Raw genomic sequence first — 23,980 nt, 5'->3', positions numbered from 1 at the left:
CACAAGAGACAATAATTGGACGAGCTATGAGACTGCCTGCTGTGCCAACCAACATACTTGTTAACATCACAGACAATTTGGGACTTGATTACTGTAAAGGGTTGGCTGATGTGGTCCGTTCTGTATCTCACCAGGTTGAAACTGCAATAGCACTGCCACATCAGGAGCAGTGCCACAACCATAGTCCCGGAGACTGGGTCATGGTGAAGAAACATTTGAGCAAGAACCATCTTGAACCACATTAGTGTGGTCTGTACCAGGTGATCTTGGTTACTACAACTGCTGTGAAGTGCAGTGGTCTACCGAACTGGGTGCATGCCTCCCACACTCGTAGAGTCCTGTGTTCCCATGAACGAGTGACAGCTCTTCTCTCAGAATAAACGCCAGTGGTGGTGGAAAAGCCACGGAAGGTCAGGCAAACCGTGGGGAACCAAACAGAGTCAGGGACAACACTTGAACAATTGAAGGGGGTCTCAATGAAACTGAAGTTGAATCTAAAGAGAAAGAAGTTGATGCTGTGGTGGTGAACAAATCAGATTCTGACCCTCACGCGAGAGCTAGTATTGTGGAACCATGAGTAGTGATGAAGAAAAGCTGGACCAAGAATAAGAAAAGGTGAGGACTGAAGTTATCGTCAGAAAGAGCTCTTGCGCCCCTCACTGAGATCTCTGGTGAACCTGAACTGAGTGGATGCGAAGGTAAAGGAACAGATATCAGAAGGTCTAAAAGATCGAGGGTGCCTTGTCTGAGGTACTCTTCTCCTGAGTGGACAAATGCGGATGAGGGGGAGCTCTGTAAACATCTGTGTTAATAACAGATGTTTAGCTGAAGAGTCTGGGTATGTATTTGAATATTCTCCTTGCATTTGCCATTCCTTACCCACCAAGGTTGAGTGCTCTGAGAAATCTAATATTAAATTAAACAGTTTTTCCTCATTTAAATCCGGAACAATCCCCTGTGGAACCTGAAGAGCTTGGAGAAGATTTGTTACATTTGCTCACAAGTGAACTGGGTTCAGAACTTATTAGACATGTTGAATGAACTTTATCAACTTTTGTGAACTTGCTTGAAGAAGAAAACTTAGGTCCGAGTGGAAGAAGTACATGAGGCCTCTCAAAGATTGTACATATTTCAGTAAATAAAGTCAAAGCACATAGAGACAGTTGTTGTTTTGCTGTCGCACCGGTGGAGACCGACAGAAGAAAATCTGTTGCTGCTATTTCTTCCCTCACTTGGTCTGAATCTAAATAGTATGGAAACAGTATGGAAATTAATAACACTAGTTATAAACGTAGATACATATTAAGTGTAGTGATCACACTTTTGTTGTTAGGCTTAATAGTAATAATTGTAGGACTAAGTTTAGGTTTAACTAATGCTAAAGAAGAGAAACTTGCCCCTGAACAGAAATCAGTACACATTGTATATTTATTGGGAGAACAGAATATATGAAGATTTGTCCAGGGGAGATTATACATTAAATGCTTACACTAATTTGCTATACAAGTATGTCAACACAATGTAAGCGCGAGATTGCTATGCTTGTATGCAGCTTCCTGCTTCAGTAGCTGAGGGAATTACATATCATCATATACCACTAACATATGACATTATATATATAGCTTATTGCAGAGTCTTTTCTATGGACAAGATCATTTCCAGTATTAATTATTCAAACTATGATTGACTTTTTGCAGAGATTCTGCTAGTTAAGCATCTAAATAGGCATTCGGATACTAGGGTTGCTGAAACTCTAAATAGATATTTCATACCAGTTGGTACATTAGACACTGCTTATAACACATAGAAATAATTTAACATGCATCCTCACTGATAATGAAAATAAATCTTTGGAGCAGGTAGAGGACAGGTGTAGAGCAGTCAAGGAAAAGGCAGCTGTGGGAATTAAGAGTTGGTCATGAGAAGTGGCACTTCAAACTGCAGAAACTATGGGAGTGTTGACATTAGTGTGACCATATTTTTGCAATTCAAGAAAGTTGGAAGTTATTCTTCGATAGAACGGATTCTGTGATGCCTGGAGTTTATTTTGCTTTTTGTAAAGAATGCTTACTTCAAGTTGCCGAATGAATGGTATGGTACGTGTTATTTTGGGGCAGTGTTTCCAAAGATTTATCACGTGAAGGATTTGGATCGTTTTGAGTGGGAAGAGAAGTCAAGACCTAAGCGTGGTGTGAGTGTTGGAGAAATTGTGAGAGATATTTTGGAGTAATCATACCAAACGTAGGTATGATATTGAATGACATTAAGACTAGAAAGCTGTCTACTGTAGTTATCTACTAACACTCCTGGAGCATTGTTGATTGTAAATACTGAGATGGTTTCTATTAGAGCTGTGGCTTTGCAAAATCGCCTCGTGTTAGACATTTTGCTCGCAAAAGAAGGCGGAGTGTGTCTGATGTTAAGAGTTCAACAATGTTGTACTTGCATCCTAGACAAAAGTAAGGATTTGCAGAAGTACATAAAGAATATTACTGCTGTGCATAATGAATTAGGTGGACTGGCAACCGAAAGTGTGTGGGACTCAGTAGGACATGGATTAAGTGCAGTAGGTAGGTGGTTTGCAGATTTGCTGATTATGCCCTTTGCGTGATTATATTGATTGTGGGAGTGAAAGTGTACAGGAGATATAAAGTGAGAAAAGGAAACATAAAAAAAGATGATATTCAATTACAAAAGAGGCAGAATGAACAGTATCATGAAATAAAACGTTTGCAAGCATTCAAGAAAAAGGCAATTGCCACCACAAGGGTTTAACTTTGTTCTTCTGATAAGATAAAAAGATAAGATGTGATAGCTTGATACACCATCAGAGGGTGGCTCAGGAAAGCATAATTTTGATTTCAATGTGAGATAACGTAGGAGTGCATCATACTCACCTATAGATGGTACTCAACTATTATGTGTGACTATTTTACTAAAAAAGGGGGTAACATTTATTAAGCACATTCCATATGATGTACATGTGAATAAACATTGTGCATAAACATGATTAATGGAAAGTATTGTAAGGGGAGAGTTAGAGTTTATGAGAACATAAAGTGTCAACGAGATATTGTTATGCTAGTAATTAACATATGTAGATAGGTTGAAGTTCAAACATGAGAATGTAAGATTGAAATTCATTATTAGTGACATAGTGGAACTGATAATATGTTGAGTTGTCTACATTTATTAACCACATTGTAATATGCACATACATATAACTTAGTGCATTTGTTAAGTTGGCTATTATTTAAGGCCTAATGTGTATTCATTTAACGTTACGCGTGATTTATTTTAGCCTCACGCTGTATTTCGGTGCAAGTGTACAATGCAGTTAACATTTGCTTTGTGCTTAACCTTCAATGCAGAATGTTTTTGTTGTATTTTGTCTCCACTGCAGGTGTAGATAAGTGTTATTAGTTAACATAGAAGGGTCATTGTTTTGTTTGATAGTGAGTTGTGAAAGAACAAAGTAGCATTAGAGGAAAATGGTAACGAGCATGGGGATGAGTTCCCATGGAGGAGAAGAAGAATGGCCAAGGACTAAGAGGATAGCTTATCTGTGTGAGAAAGGAGTTGGAAGAATCGAGCCTGGCTGTTGGAAAAGTACCCCACGGGAGGTCACATGGAACATGCTCCTTTCAAATGCAGTTGATATTGTCTGTTACTTAGTGGGCATACACACCTTTTGAGATTTTGTAGGGTGCAGACCTATGCTAGTGTGGCTTCATGCTACTTGACCCATGCTTGGAGTATTTCCACTGAAGACTTCAACTGCTGACAACTGCTTACACCATTCTTTATTTTTCTCCTATATTGTTCCTGAACCTGACATTCATCTATTAGAATAGGGAATCCTTGCTAGGATAGACTAGGGTAGGGTAGTATAAATGCTGTTGGTTGAGACTCAATTCATGCAACTTGACTCAACTTTCTTTTCTCTGATTGTTTATTTTGTAATAATTGAACTAATCATACATTTTCTTCAGTATCGAGGACATCTCTTCAGGAGATTTGGACAAGTTTTTCTAATTTTGTATTTTTATATGCTTATGCTAAGAGTGGTTTATGTGAGCTTAGTTTTGAATTTGTAATAAATCCTACTAAGCTTTTTCTATTTGTGGACTGGATTATTGTGTGACTTAATGAGTTACACATTGAAACTTTGAAATTGAAAATTGTTCTCCCTTTTCCCTCTCATGCATCCAAAGATCCATGGGTAGCAGAAAGTAAATGGGCTCAAATTTTCTTAATTGGGATTGAGCTGGAGCACAGTTTTGTCTGTTGGTGAACACATCTACTGCGTTCAATATATATTTAGAGCGGGCTTTTTGTTCTCCCTTTGCTTATGATTCATTGGCTTTCTTGTCAATCTCATTTCTTTGTTTCCTATTCAGTGTCTTTCTCCCCTATTCTGGTGTATTCCCTTGAAAGGATGATTTCAGTCTCACTGTGTTTTGAATGTATTGGTTTTTGACCTGCATTGCATGTTCATGAGGGTCTGGGAGAGCAGCAGAACAGTTTGGTAGATATTGTCTTTGAAATAATTTTTACGATGTTCTTTCATGACACTCCTACTGCGGTATCTGATTGTGATAATGCTTACATTTAACCGAAGCATAGGGACACAAAATAATCTATTGGAACTGACTAGCTCGATTCAATAACATCTTTGGTTACTAACATTAAACACTTGCCATTTTTGAACGAACATAGCACATGTTTACCTCCTTGATTGTTCCAAAAATTAATTGTATGAGCATCACGCATAGGCCATTTAATTTTTACCCCTTTCACTCTTTTAATTCTTTTATCTATGGGCACACACAATGCATGTAGTATTTCGTCTACATGGTGTGTTTTTTTTACATCTGCTAAGAGATTTGAATTTGTTAAGTTCACCAATGACGGCCTCACTAGAAGACACTAAAACCATTGTTTTCCAGAAATTGCATCCCCTGATGAAGGGCTAAGACAGCTTGAAATGTATTGGGATGGGGATTGTTGAAATAAATGATTCACCTTAACATTTATATTTTCAAGAAGTTACTACATGGATACTTGGCTATATTTGATCAATGAAATTCCTGAATAAACAGAATCAGCCAACAAATGAATCGCATTTGAAAAGTATTTTGATTATTATTGGAAATTGATCATTATCCCCTTTGGGGAATCAGCTGGGCACCTAGGGGATGCCACCCTGTTGGGGTAGCACTATTTATCAACATGTGTGCACTTACCCCATCCCCCAGCTGACTTAAGCTTTCTACTACTAACTCAGTAAGCAACCATCTCTGAAAGGATTGAAAAACATTCCAAGATGGCTGCTCAAGAGGGCCTATATGCAACATCCATCTTTATATTATTTTTTCTTAGAGAGGCAAAACAAATTATGATGGACGCAGTGTGTGCGCTACATTAATAAAAATAAACTTTAAAAACAAGCCTCGACAAAGCCAATAAGCTTCACATACGGCATTGGCTTTGCCACTGCTTGTGTTACTGTTGCAGTAGCCATCTTGGGGCATTAATCTGGTGTTTATTGCCACTATCATCTGCCTTGGTCGGGACATAGGTTAAAAATAGTGCAACACAGTTGTGATCTGCAAGTATCTTGGATGTGCGTATTGAAAGTCACTGACATAAAAGCTGTAATGTAATGTAGATTTAATGCAACGGGAATCATGGCAACATACTACTGCTCCTTCCCTTATATGGTAATACCTCTCTGGTGTTTTTGTATTTTTAATGAATTAAAAAGTATCTTATTCTACGTCAGGATTAAAAAAACAATATTAAATTGCCACATGTAATTGCTGAAATAACTTTTTGAGAAAAGTGCCAGTGAACTTTATTTGTAAACAGCAGACAAAAAAACAAAATAGAGAAGTTGTGCATTAGTTACTGTTCAAAATATACAAAGTCGGGACAGATGCTTAACTGAAAGCAGCTAGTCTGGAACTACGCTTTGGAACCTATGACTAAATGAATTGTATGGAAAATACTGACAAAGGGGCCCTATTTGTTAACTAAAGAGAGGCAAGTAAATTCAGCATTCAATTGTTAAATACATTTTATGCTGAAAAAAACTTACCTCTCCTGATGATAACACATTATTCATGTATTCCAAGAAGGATTCATCTTTAATTTCATTATCAGTAAAAATAAAGCTGATGCCTTTCCCATACTGCCCCGCTGTTCTATACAAAACCTTCAAGTCTTCCATTAGGTTTGAGGTATTATATGATCTGAAATTATACAAAAGCAAAATCATTAGGTTTATTTGTAACATATTACTTACCTTCATTTCAAGTACAGGTGCATACATGAAATGAGTATAAACAACATTTTTTATTCAGTTTTAAATGTTACAAATCAATGCCATATAATCCGATTCTGAGGATAATGCAAAACATACAAAAAGATCATTCATAAATTGAATGTGAAGTTATTAAATAGAAAGGGCTAGTTGTGGGTGGTGCAAATGTTGTAAGCATACAGTTACACTCAGAAACTGGACAAAAATAGCTACAAACATTAACTTTCTGCTTGGATTGTTTGTATGCACAATTACGGAATAGGTGTGAAATCAAGGCGTCGTATTGAGGTCAGGGGTGACTGAGATCAGCAGGAAAGAAGGGGAAGAGGTTCTGGGGGTCAGTATGTACTTTTCAGGGAGATAGAGAATAGTCTCTAGGTACTTTTCGCTTGGAGGACCATAATTTGTCTCAGTTTTTGGTAATTGGGTGTTTGCGGAGACCTTTATTCTCTTCTCTAGGTAAGGCATTACTTTATGCCTGGGCCCAGTGTAGTACTGCTGAACTTGAAACAGCCTTTACCTTTACAACACAGGCATTACCACACAATGCCTTTAACACTCATTTGCCACACACATTTTTACAGCACATATGCTTTTATCACTCATGATAAATGTAGTTAAGGAGGTATATGTGTATGTAGAAACATGTTTCCACACCTTCCTCTGGCCTCTATGTGCGATGGCTCATGTAGCGGGTGTGGAAAAAGCATGAGTGTCAAATTGCAGGAATACTGTGTTTATCTCCAAAACAAAAGCCCGTGCTGGTGTTGCAAAAGTGATTTATTTGGCTACAGCAAGGCAGCATTAAAGACTTGAATAACCACAATGCACTGAAAAGCCACGCCCACAAGGTGGGATTGAAAAGAACACAAAGCTGTGATTACTCAAAGCCGCTGCAACTCCTCGTGAGCCATTTCCTGAGATCAAGGGCGAGAGGACGCCCGAAACACGTATGGATATGATGGCAGACTGAACTGTGTCTGCGAAGTTGCTTTGAAATGGTGCCTTGCCAATAAATGAGTGAAAACACACCGTGTGTGGCATCTTCAGTGTTGGGAGCTTGACGATTGAAATATGCATCAGCCTTCCCCTGCCCGAAGATGCCCCCCCGTGGAAGTGCGGGTCCGGCGCTATCACGAGCATGGCACACAAGGAACATCGTGTATATAGGCAGGGTAAGAATACAGCAGGACAATCAACTTAGCTAGTAATGCAGTAACCTAATGGGGATATTTAATTGATATGAAGGAGATAGATGAAGTAACGGCACCCACTAGAGGATCTATAAATAAATTAAAGACTCGTATAACCACAATGCATTGAAAAGGCACGCCCACAAGGCGGGATTGAAAAGATCACAAAGCTGTGATTACTCAAAGCTGCTGCAACTCCTCGTGAGCCATTTCCTGAGATCCAGGGCGAGAGGAGCCCCGAAATGCGTATGGATATGATGTCAGACTGAACTGTGCCTGCGAAGTTGCTTTGAAATGCTGCCTTGCCAATAAATTAGTGAAAAGACGCCGTGTGTGGCATCTATATATCTATATATATCTATATATATATATATCTATATATATTTATATAGATGTGATTAAGGCCGCATGTTTGGTGGCCGAAATGCGTCATTTGGACATTTGATGCTTGAATAAATCATCACTAACTTTCAACTTTGCCTGCGGAGTCTGTTTCCTGGTGTTGCGCCATTTCTGTGGATGGTTGTACCTCTGGGATCCTTTTGTGGGATATATATATATATTTGTAATTGGGAGGAGGGACAGCCGACTGATTGTCGGGCTGTCTCCTATCCGCTGGCATGTCGGTTGGCGGTCCGACCACCATTGTTAAAAGGGCAATAGTTGGGTCTGCTAACTATATTTGGTGAATTTCTGTTTTGTTTTTTAGTTTCAAAATGTTAATGACAGTGACAAATTCCACTAACTATAACGGTATTTTAATCTTTGTGTGTGTATATAGATATATATACACACACAAAGATTACAATTCCGTTATATTTAGTGGAATTTGTCACTGAAAATGCAGAAAAAGTTGGCTGTAGGGCAAAGACTTAACATATTAAGTATTGTAAGCAGCCTAGAGTTATTAGACAGACAATTTCAACTGTGTGCACCAGGTATTAAACTCTGCAAATGTGCTTATTTTGCTTCAGAAGATGGGCTATCTGTTAATTTTTCACGAAAGTGTGAAGGCTGCAGGTAGTATAATATTTTGCACCTTCAGACGTTTATTTTAAGCGAATAGGGTCTTTTTTGCCAAGTGCTACATGGAGTGTACACTGTTCTTAGTAGATACTTTTTAATATTCTGTGGTGTATTTCTCGTGGAAGTATCACTTTCTGCAAACTGCGTGGTACATGGTAAACTGTCTCCATAGAGTAATACGGTTTACAGTACCCACATCTCTACTCGTATCGCAATATAACTTAGGTGACTGTCATTTTTTTTAAACTTGTTGTTATTGCTATTTTACATACATATGTTTTTACTGCTGCTTACAGATAAGACAAATGCAATATGTGGTACTTTAAAACATGGAACCACATTGGAGGCAGGCCCCTACCCTGCCGACTTTGGTATTTAACAAACCGCAAATGACAAATGCGGTATGTACAAGTGTTTTTGTCATGTTTAACCAAAGAATTCACCGTATATATATATATATATAATACTACATATTGAACCCTCAGGTTCCATGTTAGAACAGTAGCCATTTTTGTGATTGCCCTCACATAGGCCATGCTTAGGCCTAAAGGACACTTACACCTTCTGTGACTTCTCTGTGACCTGGGCAGCTTGGCTCCGCCACCCCAGGTCAAACTGGTCTCACGAGTTCCCCGTCCTCTGACCACCTGTGATTAGCATCAGGGCTTGACACACCATAAAGTCTTTTCATCCTACACAAGCCTCCGGCTAATCTCTTTCACACCTGACTGTTCCTGCTTTATGGCTTGTTTCCCAAAACAGGAGATGCTCATGTTTATTGGGGCCTATCGATATCTGATGTGGGATCTGAGCCTTGCTGGGTAAATAATTACGGGCTGGCTTAACTGGAATGTGGGATGGTCATCATGACTCTGCCTTTTCGTTTGTAATGTATACATGTGAATGACCAACTGCAAGAGAAGGGCGGTGTTGCCCAGAGCGTAACATTCTCCATAAAAGAGGAGACTGGTTTCTGTTCTGCAGACTGCCTCATTCAGTTGCTAAGGCTTCTGTGCGACGTAGTCTCACTCATTTGAGTTTAATAAAGATGTCTTTTCATATTTCAGCTTCTGTTGCCAAGTTCTTTGTTATACTATCAAGATATGCAGAATTCTATAATACCACATCAGGAAGTACTCGAAGTCATAGGGTGCTACCCCTGGCACCTCTGGGGTCTCAAAAATTGGAGTACTTCAGTTGGCGCCCACCAGCACGGCCTCATCAGAGAAGTGACTGTCTGTGGGAGTGATCTTGTCAGGAGACTGAAATCTACTGAGGAGGGCAGAACGGGATTCTACCAAGAAGGTACTCTGTGCACAGGGATTCTGGAGATTCTTTGATTATGTAGCCCGGCATATTTCTGCTCTTCCTGATTTTGATCCTCCACATGATGTCACTCAAAAGGTGAGAAAAAGAACCCTTTTGGCGTGAGTATTATAGAAGACGTTTGGTCATGTAGAACTTGACAATTAGAATTTGGATAACCTTTTTGATTATTAAGAATAAGAATTAAGTATAAGTGGGTCGCTCCCAGTCCTTTGGTTCTTTGGGTCTTTACTTTGGTTATCGCAATTACCAAAGCCGAGGGGTTGGTTTCTTGGTTTCTGATTTGGTCATTGCAATTACCAAAACCGAGGGTCTCGCATATTTGCGAGTGTGTTGGCAGAGATAACCCCTTGAAGTTTGAAGCTAGATTAGTGAGCTATAAGATGCCTGATCTTAGCAAATTTGGAAATGTAGCTTTTGGTTTGTATAGGTTTGGATATGCGAATTGCAATTTGTGTAGGCAGGTAATGAGGAGATATTTCTCCATTTGGTTTTGATTATAATACTTGCGTTTTCCGCAGTATTTTTGGCATGCCTGTTTGTAAGCTCACATGGAAAAATGTGTTGCTTTTTGTTTTGAAAGGTACCATAGTGTGGGAAATATCTAAATAGGTTAAATTTAAAAACATATTTCTTCCTTGGTGATTTTGTATCCCCAGGGAATTAAAATATGACATAATACAAAACAAGGATCCTTCGTTCTGCGCAGTTTCATGAATGAAGATATGCAGAACGATTTTGTGTGGTGTTCTGCTAGGCAAAGCTAGTGAATTGAGCGCACTCACTACTTCTTGGACATACATCTGTCTGTTGGGCTGTTTATGCAGCCTTTTGGAACACTATTGAGAAGCGTTTCTTGTAAATATGACTTACAACTAGTATTTGCAAATGGTTTGGTTCAAGTATAGTCTGTGAGCTGTTCTTTCTTTCTGTCATCCGTATTGATTTGTAAGTCAACTGTGTGTTTAAATGTCTATGTGGTTTTCTCATTAGTGCAACTTCCGTAAGTAAATTGCGACGGCGCTATTTATGAAAAATGGCTAAAGCGCGCTGTATTGTCTGTTTGACCCCCTTTCCGTTTATGTCTGAAATGAGCTCAATGCGTGTTTGTGGGTCTTCTGATGTTTTCAGTCTGTTAAGTAAATTGCTGGTTAGTTAATATCAAGTAGAAACTTAGAAGAAATGAACAATGTGATGTGCTAAAATAGCTATGTGTTGCTATTTAATTTATAGAATGAGCAGTTGTGCACATATACAAAACTGCCGTTAAACGCTTCAAGGATAAAATTAGAACCACATTCAATAGATATATATAAGGCCCCAAAAACGAAATTATCTATTTTTGCAAAAGTAAATAAATTTACAGCATTTTCCTTAGATGCATTGTATTAGATGTTCACAGGCAAACTTTTCAGCTGCAGTATATTTGATAGAAATGTTCATTCAGCCAGCACCTTCCCAGTTGAACACGGGTGGAATTTTGCAGAACCGTCCTTTTAAATAAAAGTGGCGCAAAAATGTGACTTGTTTCAAATTGGGCTTATGCGCTTAGGCTTGTGAGTTAAATGTGTCCAAAATGATAGGCAAGGGATGCAGCTTGTGTTTTTATACATGGAATTATCACAAAAACGAATAATTGGGATTTTTAAAAGAAAATTATTAATCATGGGAAAAATAATTTAAAAAAAAAAATAAGTGCTTTTCAAAATCGTTTTTTGATATTTATAAAGCTTAATACTAATACTATGACCTCCTAGCATTAACATTTGATTTAAGTTGTGTTGCATCACTAAAAGGACAAGCATTCGCGTGTACAATTTTCCCTTGGCGCAGGCGCAAACAAGCTCATTTCTATAAAGTATAAGTTATTATTTCCAATGCCTGACTCATGGGTTATGTAATAAACATTCTGGTAATGCATATTATGCAAAAAAATTGTAGGATATTCATTTTTTAATGTCAAAAAAATGAAAGTCGAATTTGGGTAGAAAACACTGTTTGAACTGCATTTTCTTCCACTCAGAGTACTTTTTAAAGTGTCTCAGACTTCAGTAAATGCATACGTTTAGGTTTGATATATATTTACAGGTTGTGCCTTCTTATGATTCAATGAGTCAATGTGCCAGTACAAAGGCTTGTTTTAATATCAGGGTTGAAGGTTCTAACTTTAGCTGTGTCTGTCACGATACTACTGAACACGCTATGAAAAACAGGACCTTTTTAAAACTTGGAGAAATTAAATAAAATATGGGAATAAAGAGGAATGTGGCATCGGTTTGAGTAAGTGGGAGGGGAAAGATGAGATTGCAAGTTCTAGCAGTAGGGGTGAAAATATTGTAATTACCTAACGGGAGGCACTGAGTTTCATATGCTAATATGAAAGCGACAAACAGAGCTTGAATAAAGGCAAGTGACTAAATGATGAAGAAAATATCAAAACTCATTGCGAATACAATTCACAGTGCCAGTGGACTGGGGCAGAAAGCGGTCTCAATTGCTGGAGTTCAGTCTAACTTTAGCTGGGCCTACTGAGACGTTCATTCATTTAAGGTTGTTGAAATGTGTACCATTACATAGGATTGTAACAAGGATTTATTCTAAAAAGTGGTATGTGTGTTATTAAGTTTTGTGAATTATTCACAGTAAATGTAGTTTAATAATATGGGAATAGAGATAATTTTTTTTTAGCGCCTAAAAAGGAGAAATTATTTTTCAAAATAGAACGAATTATTGCGAGTTAGGAGGAATTAGGAAGGCCTTCTGGCTTTGACGAATTCAGAGTGTCAGAAGCTGGGGGTTGGGAGAGCTGCAGAGGCTGGCTCGGTTACGCTGCTGAGATGCTATCTTTCCCGTAAACAATGGAGTTGACATTTATGACCTTTTAAATTAGGGCCTTGCCTCTGTGGAATGCAGAATGACCTTGCTACACGGGCCTCTAAAGGTGAGGTTTCTGGTTTCTCCATAGCATCACTAAAACTAAAGAACTTAATTCCAAAGGGAAAATATAGCAAAGGGGTTTTCTTTGAAAGTCCAAACATCATGTTAAATGCTTTGCTGATACATTGGTGCTCTAAAAAAAATAATAGAATGATGCCTCCTATAGTTGCTCTTCTTTAACAGACAACGAAGTGTTGCATTAAGTCTTAGACAGACAAAAAGATTCTAAAATTATTTTTAAGGCTACATGCCTAAATGTGAACGAATTGCTATCATGAATTGTTCTTGCTAGTCCTGTATGTTAGAAGAGAGACGGTATATTTGACAGCAGATTTCCATTGCCTGGTGATCTCCTGTCAAAAAGGAGGGTAAGGATTTTAAACCTGACAAATTAAACAGGCCCAAATATTGGGTTTTGGGCTGCAGTTTTACAGTGCATAAAGTACATGACATGGTGTTTGTGTGTCACAGCTTATTACATATGCTATTGTTTTGTCTATGCTTTTTGTGCTTGATATACAGCAAGTATATCTGATGGCTTGACGTTTTGTGCGTTTTTATTATTTTTTGCATGTTTTCGTTGTTTTTGTTGCTGCTTTTTGATACTATTACAAGTTTACCTGTGTTGTGAGGGGATGGTCATGACGATGCCCATCGCTACGCAACAGTTGGTTGAACTTGTTCTGGTTACTAAATTCCACAGCTAATGATATTTCATGCTGTGAGCATGAGAGACAACACTTCACCAGTGCATGTCTAAATTGGCTATAATGGTATTACAGAAAACTAAAAGAGATCTACAGGATCGAAGTGTGTCACCTGTAGTTAGTCACGTTACTGCCCTTCCCTTAAAGGAACAGGCAGCCCTACATTTATGAATCCTTGATTGGACCTAAGGATGAAATTATAGATCTGTGACTCAAGGTGGCCTAATCTCTATATTACATTAGTTAATGATGTTTTGCTTCCTAAGTAGCCTATGGCTTTTGTTCCTTAAAAGAAAACTAGGTTTTCATTTTTCCCTGAAGAAGGAACTGGAACATTACCTAAGATTACCGTATATGGTGTAGTCGCCAGCGGTAGAGTTAAAACGTATGTGACTTTGGCCTTTTGTGTATCACCCGTACTCTTGGTGTTGTCACATGCCTGACTACCACCCAAGTAAATTCTTGTCCTTCCTATAGATTTTTATTTTTAATTGCTTTTGTTGTTTCTTCCCTGACCGATGTCGCATCATGCTTAGTTATTGGGGATTTTAGTTGTGTCCTAGTTCCAATTCCCTTTTCCGTATTCCTTTCACCAGTCAGCCCATTTATTATTGTAGGTGTATTGTTCAGGTACACACTTCCAGACTGCAGTGATGCACCAGGAACCTCCATATTATGTATAATCCCCTCTTGTATGACCAGACTGGTTTTCAAGAATTGTCCCTAGGCCTGCTTCAATGTTTTCCAGCCTGACTGTCAAGTATATTATATTATAGTAAGACAAGTTTTCCATCCCGATAGGAGATAACTTACGTTTACCTTTTTTTGAACATGACGAATTTTCAATGTCTATTTTTTAATGTGGTTTTTACCCTTTTTGTTCCTGCTGCTTTAATTTTCGGTGGGATCAGAAGTTTCTAATCATGCAAATATCAGGACCCTCTAGTTCTTGTCTTTTGTTTTCATATCTGACTATTAGCCTGTGTATTGCCTAGTGCACCTGATGTGAAAGGTTTCTACATGCCTATGATAATCTGTACCACGTGATTTCTCTATTGAGATGTCCTAGATAAGGAATTTAGAAACACTTATATGTAATCATTGAAGAAAAAAAAAAAAATGTGTTTGCCCTATTAGACAATGCCACCATATGTGAAGACATCCATTTTAGATAGAATTCTCGTGTAGTTATCTACCCTTAGATGATGGAGGCTCTCACACGGAAACCCAATTGAAAAGCTTAGAGGCACTGTTTTGCCTACTGCCTTTTTATTTGTATTGCTTCCTGAGAAAGACAGTGTATTCGAGACGAAAATTGTCCCATGGCGTGTGGCCACTCCTTTGAAACTCGCAGGCCACCTGTTTACAGTCCCCTTGTTATACAACGAACTGTTTAAAGCATCACACTTGCTTCATCAGAAGGCGTTCAACATCAGAAAAGATGGAGGAGCTGGTTTTGCCACAGAATCAGAATTTCAGTGCACAAGAGCGCCTGTCATGTGCTGGTAACCTCTGACAGTGTGCAGTCCCTTGAGCCCCTTGGCCTGAGTTTTTGGCCACACACACCCCCTCTTTTCCTTTGCTTCAATGGAAGTGCAGTGCACCGGCGGATCCAAGATTGACAGAAGGCACTACATTCCAGTGCCCATGGAAGAGCAGCCTGAGCGTCCTCTGACACTGAATGACGAGTGTTGGAGTCTGAGAATGGTCCCGAATCTGCACGAGATGACCTGTGCCCTTGATCAATGGAGAGCACACTACCTGTAGTGCCCGCCGCAAAGGAAAAATACTGGCGCACTGCCTTGAGACATTGAGACTTTTTTTTTCGAGTGAGCTGTGGGTGTTTGCCAGGAGGGCACTCCAACTAAGCAGTACTTTTCTCATGAAGGGCTTGAATGAAGAGGCCCAGGCAAAAGAAAACAGAAGAAGATTTGATGGACAATAGAAGCCTGCCAGAGAGGCTTTTTGAACGGACTCTGGGCATAGGTGGTTTCACAAGAGGTTTCCGTGTGATTGTATAGAGTAGGTGTTAAGGAGACAGATTGTTTTGCTGGCATTGTTTTAAAGTACTATTCTGTTTAGTAAAAGCAGAATAGAGTCAATTGTCTGTGGAAAGAGTATTTTCACCTCAGAGCATTGATGAGGGTCACCACTGTTTCACCTGAACATAAAAATTATTATTTCATTTGTAATAGTGGTCACTACTTTCTCCCGTTGTCTATATGTTTTTAATAACGAGTCTTCTAGTGTCTTTTTAAACATGACGTTGTCATTTATGGGTGGGATCGTTTTTCTCTACTCAATTGACTTCTGCACCCGCTTCCCAACCTATGTCCTTTCCTACTACTGTTTCTTTGCACTCTTTTCACCCTTTCCCTGAACATGAGCAGGTTAGAAGATCAGAATTCGTAAGCAATTCTTTTGTACAGCTTCTGCATCAACACTAGTTAGTAATGACCATCACTAATTACTGGGTGTGTGATCTTATGCCGCCTACTACAGATAGAGGTATTCCTTATTTTGTCCTGCCATATGTGGCCTTTGTGCTACTACATGTGTAAGGAGACGTGTCCCGTGAGAGTCGCTAAGTAATAGGATGATGCTACAGCAACATCTCCATGACTTCATGTCTGTAGACCTGGACTCGGATTGATGAGAGAATAGTTATTGCCTATGTAAGGGCAAAAGGAGGGTCTGTGGTACTTTAAAACATGGAACCACATTGGAGGCAGGCCCCTACCCTGCCGACTTTGGTATTTAACAAACCGCAAATGACAAATGCGGTATGTACAAGTGTTTTTGTCATGTTTAACCAAAGAATTCACCGTATATATATATATATATATATAATACTACATATTGAACCCTCGGGTTCCATGTTAGAACAGTAGCCATTTTTGTGATTGCCCTCACATAGGCCATGCTTAGGCCTAAAGGACACTTACACCTTCTGTGACTTCTCTGTGACCTGGGCAGCTTGGCTCCGCCACCCCAGGTCAAACTGGTCTCACGAGTTCCCCGTCCTCTGGCCACCTGTGATTAGCATCAGGGCTTGACACACCATAAAGTCTTTTCATCCTACACAAGCCTCCGGCTAATCTCTTTCACACCTGACTGTTCCTGCTTTATGGCTTGTTTCCCAAAACAGGAGATGCTCATGTTTATTGGGGCCTATCAATATCTGATGTGGGATCTGAGCCTTGCTGGGTAAATAATTACGGGCTGGCTTAACTGGAATGTGGGATGGTCATCATGACTCTGCCTTTTCGTTTGTAATGTATACATGTGAATGACCAACTGCAAGAGAAGGGCGGTGTTGCCCAGAGCGTAACATTCTCCATAAAAGAGGAGACTGGTTTCTGTTCTGCAGACTGCCTCATTCAGTTGCTAAGGCTTCTGTGCGACGTAGTCTCACTCATTTGAGTTTAATAAAGATGTCTTTTTATATTTCAGCTTCTGTTGCCAAGTTCTTTGTTATACTATCAAGATATGCAGAATTCTATAATACCACACCAGGAAGTACTCGAAGTCATAGGGTGCTACCCCTGGCACCTCTGGGGTCTCAAAAATTGGAGTACTTCAGTTGGCGCCCACCAGCACGGCCTCATCAGAGAAGTGACTGTCTGTGGGAGTGATCTTGTCAGGAGACTGAAATCTACTGAGGAGGACAGAACGGGATTCTACCAAGAAGGTACTCTGTGCACAGGGATTCTGGAGATTCTTTGATTATGTAGCCCGGCATATTTCTGCTCTTCCTGATTTTGATCCTCCACATGATGTCACTCAAAAGGTGAGAAAAAGAACCCTTTTGGCGTGAGTATTATAGAAGACGTTTGGTCATGTAGAACTTGACAATTAGAATTTGGATAACCTTTTTGATTATTAAGAATAAGAATTAAGTATAAGTGGGTCGCTCCCAGTCCTTTGGTTCTTTGGGTCTTTACTTTGGTTATCGCAATTACCAAAGCCGAGGGGTTGGTTTCTTGGTTTCTGATTTGGTCATTGCAATTACCAAAACCGAGGGTCTCGCATATTTGCGAGTGTGTTGGCAGAGATAACCCCTTGAAGTTTGAAGCTAGATTAGTGAGCTATAAGATGCCTGATCTTAGCAAATTTGGAAATGTAGCTTTTGGTTTGTATAGGTTTGGATATGCGAATTGCAATTTGTGTAGGCAGGTAATGAGGAGATATTTCTCCATTTGGTTTTGATTATAATACTTGCGTTTTCCGCAGTATTTTTGGCATGCCTGTTTGTAAGCTCACATGGAAAAATGTGTTGCTTTTTGTTTTGAAAGGTACCATAGTGTGGGAAATATCTAAATAGGTTAAATTTAAAAACATATTTCTTCCTTGGTGATTTTGTATCCCCAGGGAATTAAAATATGACATAATACAAAACAAGGATCCTTCGTTCTGCGCAGTTTCATGAATGAAGATATGCAGAACGATTTTGTGTGGTGTTCTGCTAGGCAAAGCTAGTGAATTGAGCGCACTCACTACTTCTTGGACATACATCTGTCTGTTGGGCTGTTTATGCAGCCTTTTGGAACACTATTGAGAAGCGTTTCTTGTAAATATGACTTACAACTAGTATTTGCAAATGGTTTGGTTCAAGTATAGTCTGTGAGCTGTTCTTTCTTTCTGTCATCCGTATTGATTTGTAAGTCAACTGTGTGTTTAAATGTCTATGTGGTTTTCTCATTAGTGCTACTTCCGTAAGTAAATTGCGACGGCGCTATTTATGAAAAATGGCTAAAGCGCGCTGTATTGTCTGTTTGACCCCCTTTCCGTTTATGTCTGAAATGAGCTCAATGCGTGTTTGTGGGTCTTCTGATGTTTTCAGTCTGTTAAGTAAATTGCTGGTTAGTTAATATCAAGTAGAAACTTAGAAGAAATGAACAATGTGATGTGCTAAAATAGCTATGTGTTGCTATTTAATTTATAGAATGAGCAGTTGTGCACATATACAAAACTGCCGTTAAACGCTTCAAGGATAAAATTAGAACCACATTCAATAGATATATATAAGGCCCCAAAAACGAAATTATCTATTTTTGCAAAAGTAAATAAATTTACAGCATTTTCCTTAGATGCATTGTATTAGATGTTCACAGGCAAACTTTTCAGCTGCAGTATATTTGATAGAAATGTTCATTCAGCCAGCACCTTCCCAGTTGAACACGGGTGGAATTTTGCAGAACCGTCCTTTTAAATAAAAGTGGCGCAAAAATGTGACTTGTTTCAAATTGGGCTTATGCGCTTAGGCTTGTGAGTTAAATGTGTCCAAAATGATAGGCAAGGGATGCAGCTTGTGTTTTTATACATGGAATTATCACAAAAACGAATAATTGGGATTTTTAAAAGAAAATTATTAATCATGGGAAAAATAATTTAAAAAAAAAATAAGTGCTTTTCAAAATCGTTTTTTGATATTTATAAAGCTTAATACTAATACTATGACCTCCTAGCATTAACATTTGATTTAAGTTGTGTTGCATCACTAAAAGGACAAGCATTCGCGTGTACAATTTTCCCTTGGCGCAGGCGCAAACAAGCTCATTTCTATAAAGTATAAGTTATTATTTCCAATGCCTGACTCATGGGTTATGTAATAAACATTCTGGTAATGCATATTATGCAAAAAAATTGTAGGATATTCATTTTTTAATGTCAAAAAAATGAAAGTCGAATTTGGGTAGAAAACACTGTTTGAACTGCATTTTCTTCCACTCAGAGTACTTTTTAAAGTGTCTCAGACTTCAGTAAATGCATACGTTTAGGTTTGATATATATTTACAGGTTGTGCCTTCTTATGATTCAATGAGTCAATGTGCCAGTACAAAGGCTTGTTTTAATATCAGGGTTGAAGGTTCTAACTTTAGCTGTGTCTGTCACGATACTACTGAACACGCTATGAAAAACAGGACCTTTTTAAAACTTGGAGAAATTAAATAAAATATGGGAATAAAGAGGAATGTGGTATCGGTCTGAGTAAGTGGGAGGGGAAAGATGAGATTGCAAGTTCTAGCAGTAGGGGTGAAAATATTGTAATTACCTAACGGGAGGCACTGAGTTTCATATGCTAATATGAAAGCGATAAACAGAGCTTGAATAAAGGCAAGTGACTAAATGATGAAGAAAATATCAAAACTCATTGCGAATACAATTCACAGTGCCAGTGGACTGGGGCAGAAAGCGGTCTCAATTGCTGGAGTTCAGTCTAACTTTAGCTGGGCCTACTGAGACGTTCATTCATTTAAGGTTGTTGAAATGTGTACCATTACATAGGATTGTAACAAGGATTTATTCTAAAAAGTGGTATGTGTGTTATTAAGTTTTGTGAATTATTCACAGTAAATGTAGTTTAATAATATGGGAATAGAGATAAAAAATTTTTAGCGCCTAAAAAGGAGAAATTATTTTTCAAAATAGAACGAATTATTGCGAGTTAGGAGGAATTAGGAAGGCCTTCTGGCTTTGACGAATTCAGAGTGTCAGAAGCTGGGGGTTGGGAGAGCTGCAGAGGCTGGCTCGGTTACGCTGCTGAGATGCTATCTTTCCCGTAAACAATGGAGTTGACATTTATGACCTTTTAAATTAGGGCCTTGCCTCTGTGGAATGCAGAATGACCTTGCTACACGGGCCTCTAAAGGTGAGGTTTCTGGTTTCTCCATAGCATCACTAAAACTAAAGAACTTAATTCCAAAGGGAAAATATAGCAAAGGGGTTTTCTTTGAAAGTCCAAACATCATGTTAAATGCTTTGCTGATACATTGGTGCTCTAAAAAAAAAAATAGAATGATGCCTCCTATAGTTGCTCTTCTTTAACAGACAACGAAGTGTTGCATTAAGTCTTAGACAGACAAAAAGATTCTAAAATTGTTTTTAAGGCTACATGCCTAAATGTGAACGAATTGCTATCATGAATTGTTCTTGCTAGTCCTGTATGTTAGAAGAGAGACGGTATATTTGACAGCAGATTTCCATTGCCTGGTGATCTCCTGTCAAAAAGGAGGGTAAGGATTTTAAACCTGACAAATTAAACAGGCCCAAATATTGGGTTTTGGGCTGCAGTTTTACAGTGCATAAAGTAAATGACATGGTGTTTGTGTGTCACCGCTTATTACATATGCTATTGTTTTGTCTATGCTTTTTGTGCTTGATATACAGCAAGTATATCTGATGGCTTGACGTTTTGTGCGTTTTTATTATTTTTTGCATGTTTTCGTTGTTTTTGTTGCTGCTTTTTGATACTATTACAAGTTTACCTGTGTTGTGAGGGGATGGTCATGACGATGCCCATCGCTACGCAACAGTTGGTTGAACTTGTTCTGGTTACTAAATTCCACAGCTAATGATATTTCATGCTGTGAGCATGAGAGACAACACTTCACCAGTGCATGTCTAAATTGGCTATAATGGTATTACAGAAAACTAAAAGAGATCTACAGGATCGAAGTGTGTCACCTGTAGTTAGTCACGTTACTGCCCTTCCCTTAAAGGAACAGGCAGCCCTACATTTATGTATCCTTGATTGGACCTAAGGATGAAATTATAGATCTGTGACTCAAGGTGGCCTAATCTCTATATTACATTAGTTAATGATGTTTTGCTTCCTAAGTAGCCTATGGCTTTTGTTCCTTAAAAGAAAACTAGGTTTTCATTTTTCCCTGAAGAAGGAACTGGAACATTACCTAAGATTACCGTATATGGTGTAGTCGCCAGCGGTAGAGTTAAAACGTATGTGACTTTGGCCTTTTGTGTATCACCCGTACTCTTGGTGTTGTCACATGCCTGACTACCACCCAAGTAAATTCTTGTCCTTCCTATAGATTTTTATTTTTAATTGCTTTTGTTGTTTCTTCCCTGACCGATGTCGCATCATGCTTAGTTATTGGGGATTTTAGTTGTGTCCTAGTTCCAATTCCCTTTTCCGTATTCCTTTCACCAGTCAGCCCATTTATTATTGTAGGTGTATTGTTCAGGTACACACTTCCAGACTGCAGTGATGCACCAGGAACCTCCATATTATGTATAATCCCCTCTTGTATGACCAGACTGGTTTTCAAGAATCGTCCCTAGGCCTGCTTCAATGTTTTCCAGCCTGACTGTCAAGTATATTATATTATAGTAAGACAAGTTTTCCATCCCGATAGGAGATAACTTACGTTTACCTTTTTTTGAACATGACGAATTTTCAATGTCTATTTTTTAATGTGGTTTTTACCCTTTTTGTTCCTGCTGCTTTAATTTTCGTTGGGATCAGAAGTTTCTAATCATGCAAATATCAGGACCCTCTAGTTCTTGTCTTTTGTTTTCATATCTGACTATTAGCCTGTGTATTGCCTAGTGCACCTGATGTGAAAGGTTTCTACATGCCTATGATAATCTGTACCACGTGATTTCTCTATTGAGATGTCCTAGATAAGGAATTTAGAAACACTTATATGTAATCATTGAAAAAAAAAAAAAAAATGTGTTTGCCCTATTAGACAATGCCACCATATGTGAAGACATCCATTTTAGATAGAATTCTCGTGTACCCTTAGATGATGGAGGCTCTCACACGGAAACCCAATTGAAAAGCTTAGAGGCACTGTTTTGCCTACTGCCTTTTTATTTGTATTGCTTCCTGAGAAAGACAGTGTATTCGAGACGAAAATTGTCCCATGGCGTGTGGCCACTCCTTTGAAACTCGCAGGCCACCTGTTTACAGTCCCCTTGTTATACAACGAACTGTTTAAAGCATCACACTTGCTTCATCAGAAGGCGTTCAACATCAGAAAAGATGGAGGAGCTGGTTTTGCCACAGAATCAGAATTTCAGTGCACAAGAGCGCCTGTCATGTGCTGGTAACCTCTGACAGTGTGCAGTCCCTTGAGCCCCTTGGCCTGAGTTTTTGGCCACACACACCCCCTCTTTTCCTTTGCTTCAATGGAAGTGCAGTGCACCGGCGGATCCAAGATTGACAGAAGGCACTACATTCCAGTGCCCATGGAAGAGCAGCCTGAGCGTCCTCTGACACTGAATGACGAGTGTTGGAGTCTGAGAATGGTCCCGAATCTGCACGAGATGACCTGTGCCCTTGATCAATGGAGAGCACACTACCTGTAGTGCCCGCCGCAAAGGAAAAATACTGGCGCACTGCCTTGAGACATTGAGACTTTTTTTTTCGAGTGAGCTGTGGGTGTTTGCCAGGAGGGCACTCCAACTAAGCAGTACTTTTCTCATGAAGGGCTTGAATGAAGAGGCCCAGGCAAAAGAAAACAGAAGAAGATTTGATGGACAATAGAAGCCTGCCAGAGAGGCTTTTTGAACGGACTCTGGGCATAGGTGGTTTCACAAGAGGTTTCCGTGTGATTGTATAGAGTAGGTGTTAAGGAGACAGATTGTTTTGCTGGCATTGTTTTAAAGTACTATTCTGTTCAGTAAAAGCAGAATAGAGTCAATTGTCTGTGGAAAGAGTATTTTCACCTCAGAGCATTGATGAGGGTCACCACTGTTTCACCTGAACATAAAAATTATTATTTCATTTGTAATAGTGGTCACTACTTTCTCCCGTTGTCTATATGTTTTTAATAACGAGTCTTCTAGTGTCTTTTTAAACATGACGTTGTCATTTATGGGTGGGATCGTTTTTCTCTACTCAATTGACTTCTGCACCCGCTTCCCAACCTATGTCCTTTCCTACTACTGTTTCTTTGCACTCTTTTCACCCTTTCCCTGAACATGAGCAGGTTAGAAGATCAGAATTCGTAAGCAATTCTTTTGTACAGCTTCTGCATCAACACTAGTTAGTAATGACCATCACTAATTACTGGGTGTGTGATCTTATGCCGCCTACTACAGATAGAGGTATTCCTTATTTTGTCCTGCCATATGTGGCCTTTGTGCTACTACATGTGTAAGGAGACGTGTCCCGTGAGAGTCGCTAAGTAATAGGATGATGCTACAGCAACATCTCCATGACTTCATGTCTGTAGACCTGGACTCGGATTGATGAGAGAATAGTTATTGCCTATGTAAGGGCAAAAGGAGGGTCTGTGGTACTTTAAAACATGGAACCACATTGGAGGCAGGCCCCTACCCTGCCGACTTTGGTATTTAACAAACCGCAAATGACAAATGCGGTATGTACAAGTGTTTTTGTCATGTTTAACCAAAGAATTCACCGTATATATATATATATAATACTACATATTGAACCCTCGGGTTCCATGTTAGAACAGTAGCCATTTTTGTGATTGCCCTCACATAGGCCATGCTTAGGCCTAAAGGACACTTACACCTTCTGTGACTTCTCTGTGACCTGGGCAGCTTGGCTCCGCCACCCCAGGTCAAACTGGTCTCACGAGTTCCCCGTCCTCTGGCCACCTGTGATTAGCATCAGGGCTTGACACACCATAAAGTCTTTTCATCCTACACAAGCCTCCGGCTAATCTCTTTCACACCTGACTGTTCCTGCT

General features: G+C 39.2%; 1 protein-coding gene across 1 annotated transcript in view; it reads right to left on the bottom strand.

The window, feature by feature from the left end:
- Positions 1–23,980, bottom strand: part of DNAH5 (dynein axonemal heavy chain 5) — a 5,853,083-nt gene that overhangs the window by 1,882,937 nt on the left and 3,946,166 nt on the right. Inside the window, exon 54 of the mRNA XM_085606747.1 lies at positions 6,101–6,254. Coding sequence (XP_085462873.1) covers positions 6,101–6,254 — 154 coding nt within the window. The remainder of the gene's footprint in view (positions 1–6,100; positions 6,255–23,980) is intronic.

This window comes from Triturus cristatus, chromosome 5_2 (genome assembly GCF_964204655.1).
Source record: "Triturus cristatus chromosome 5_2, aTriCri1.1, whole genome shotgun sequence".
Classification (NCBI taxonomy): Eukaryota; Metazoa; Chordata; class Amphibia; order Caudata; family Salamandridae; genus Triturus; species Triturus cristatus.
This window is presented reverse-complemented; position numbering and strand designations above follow the sequence as displayed.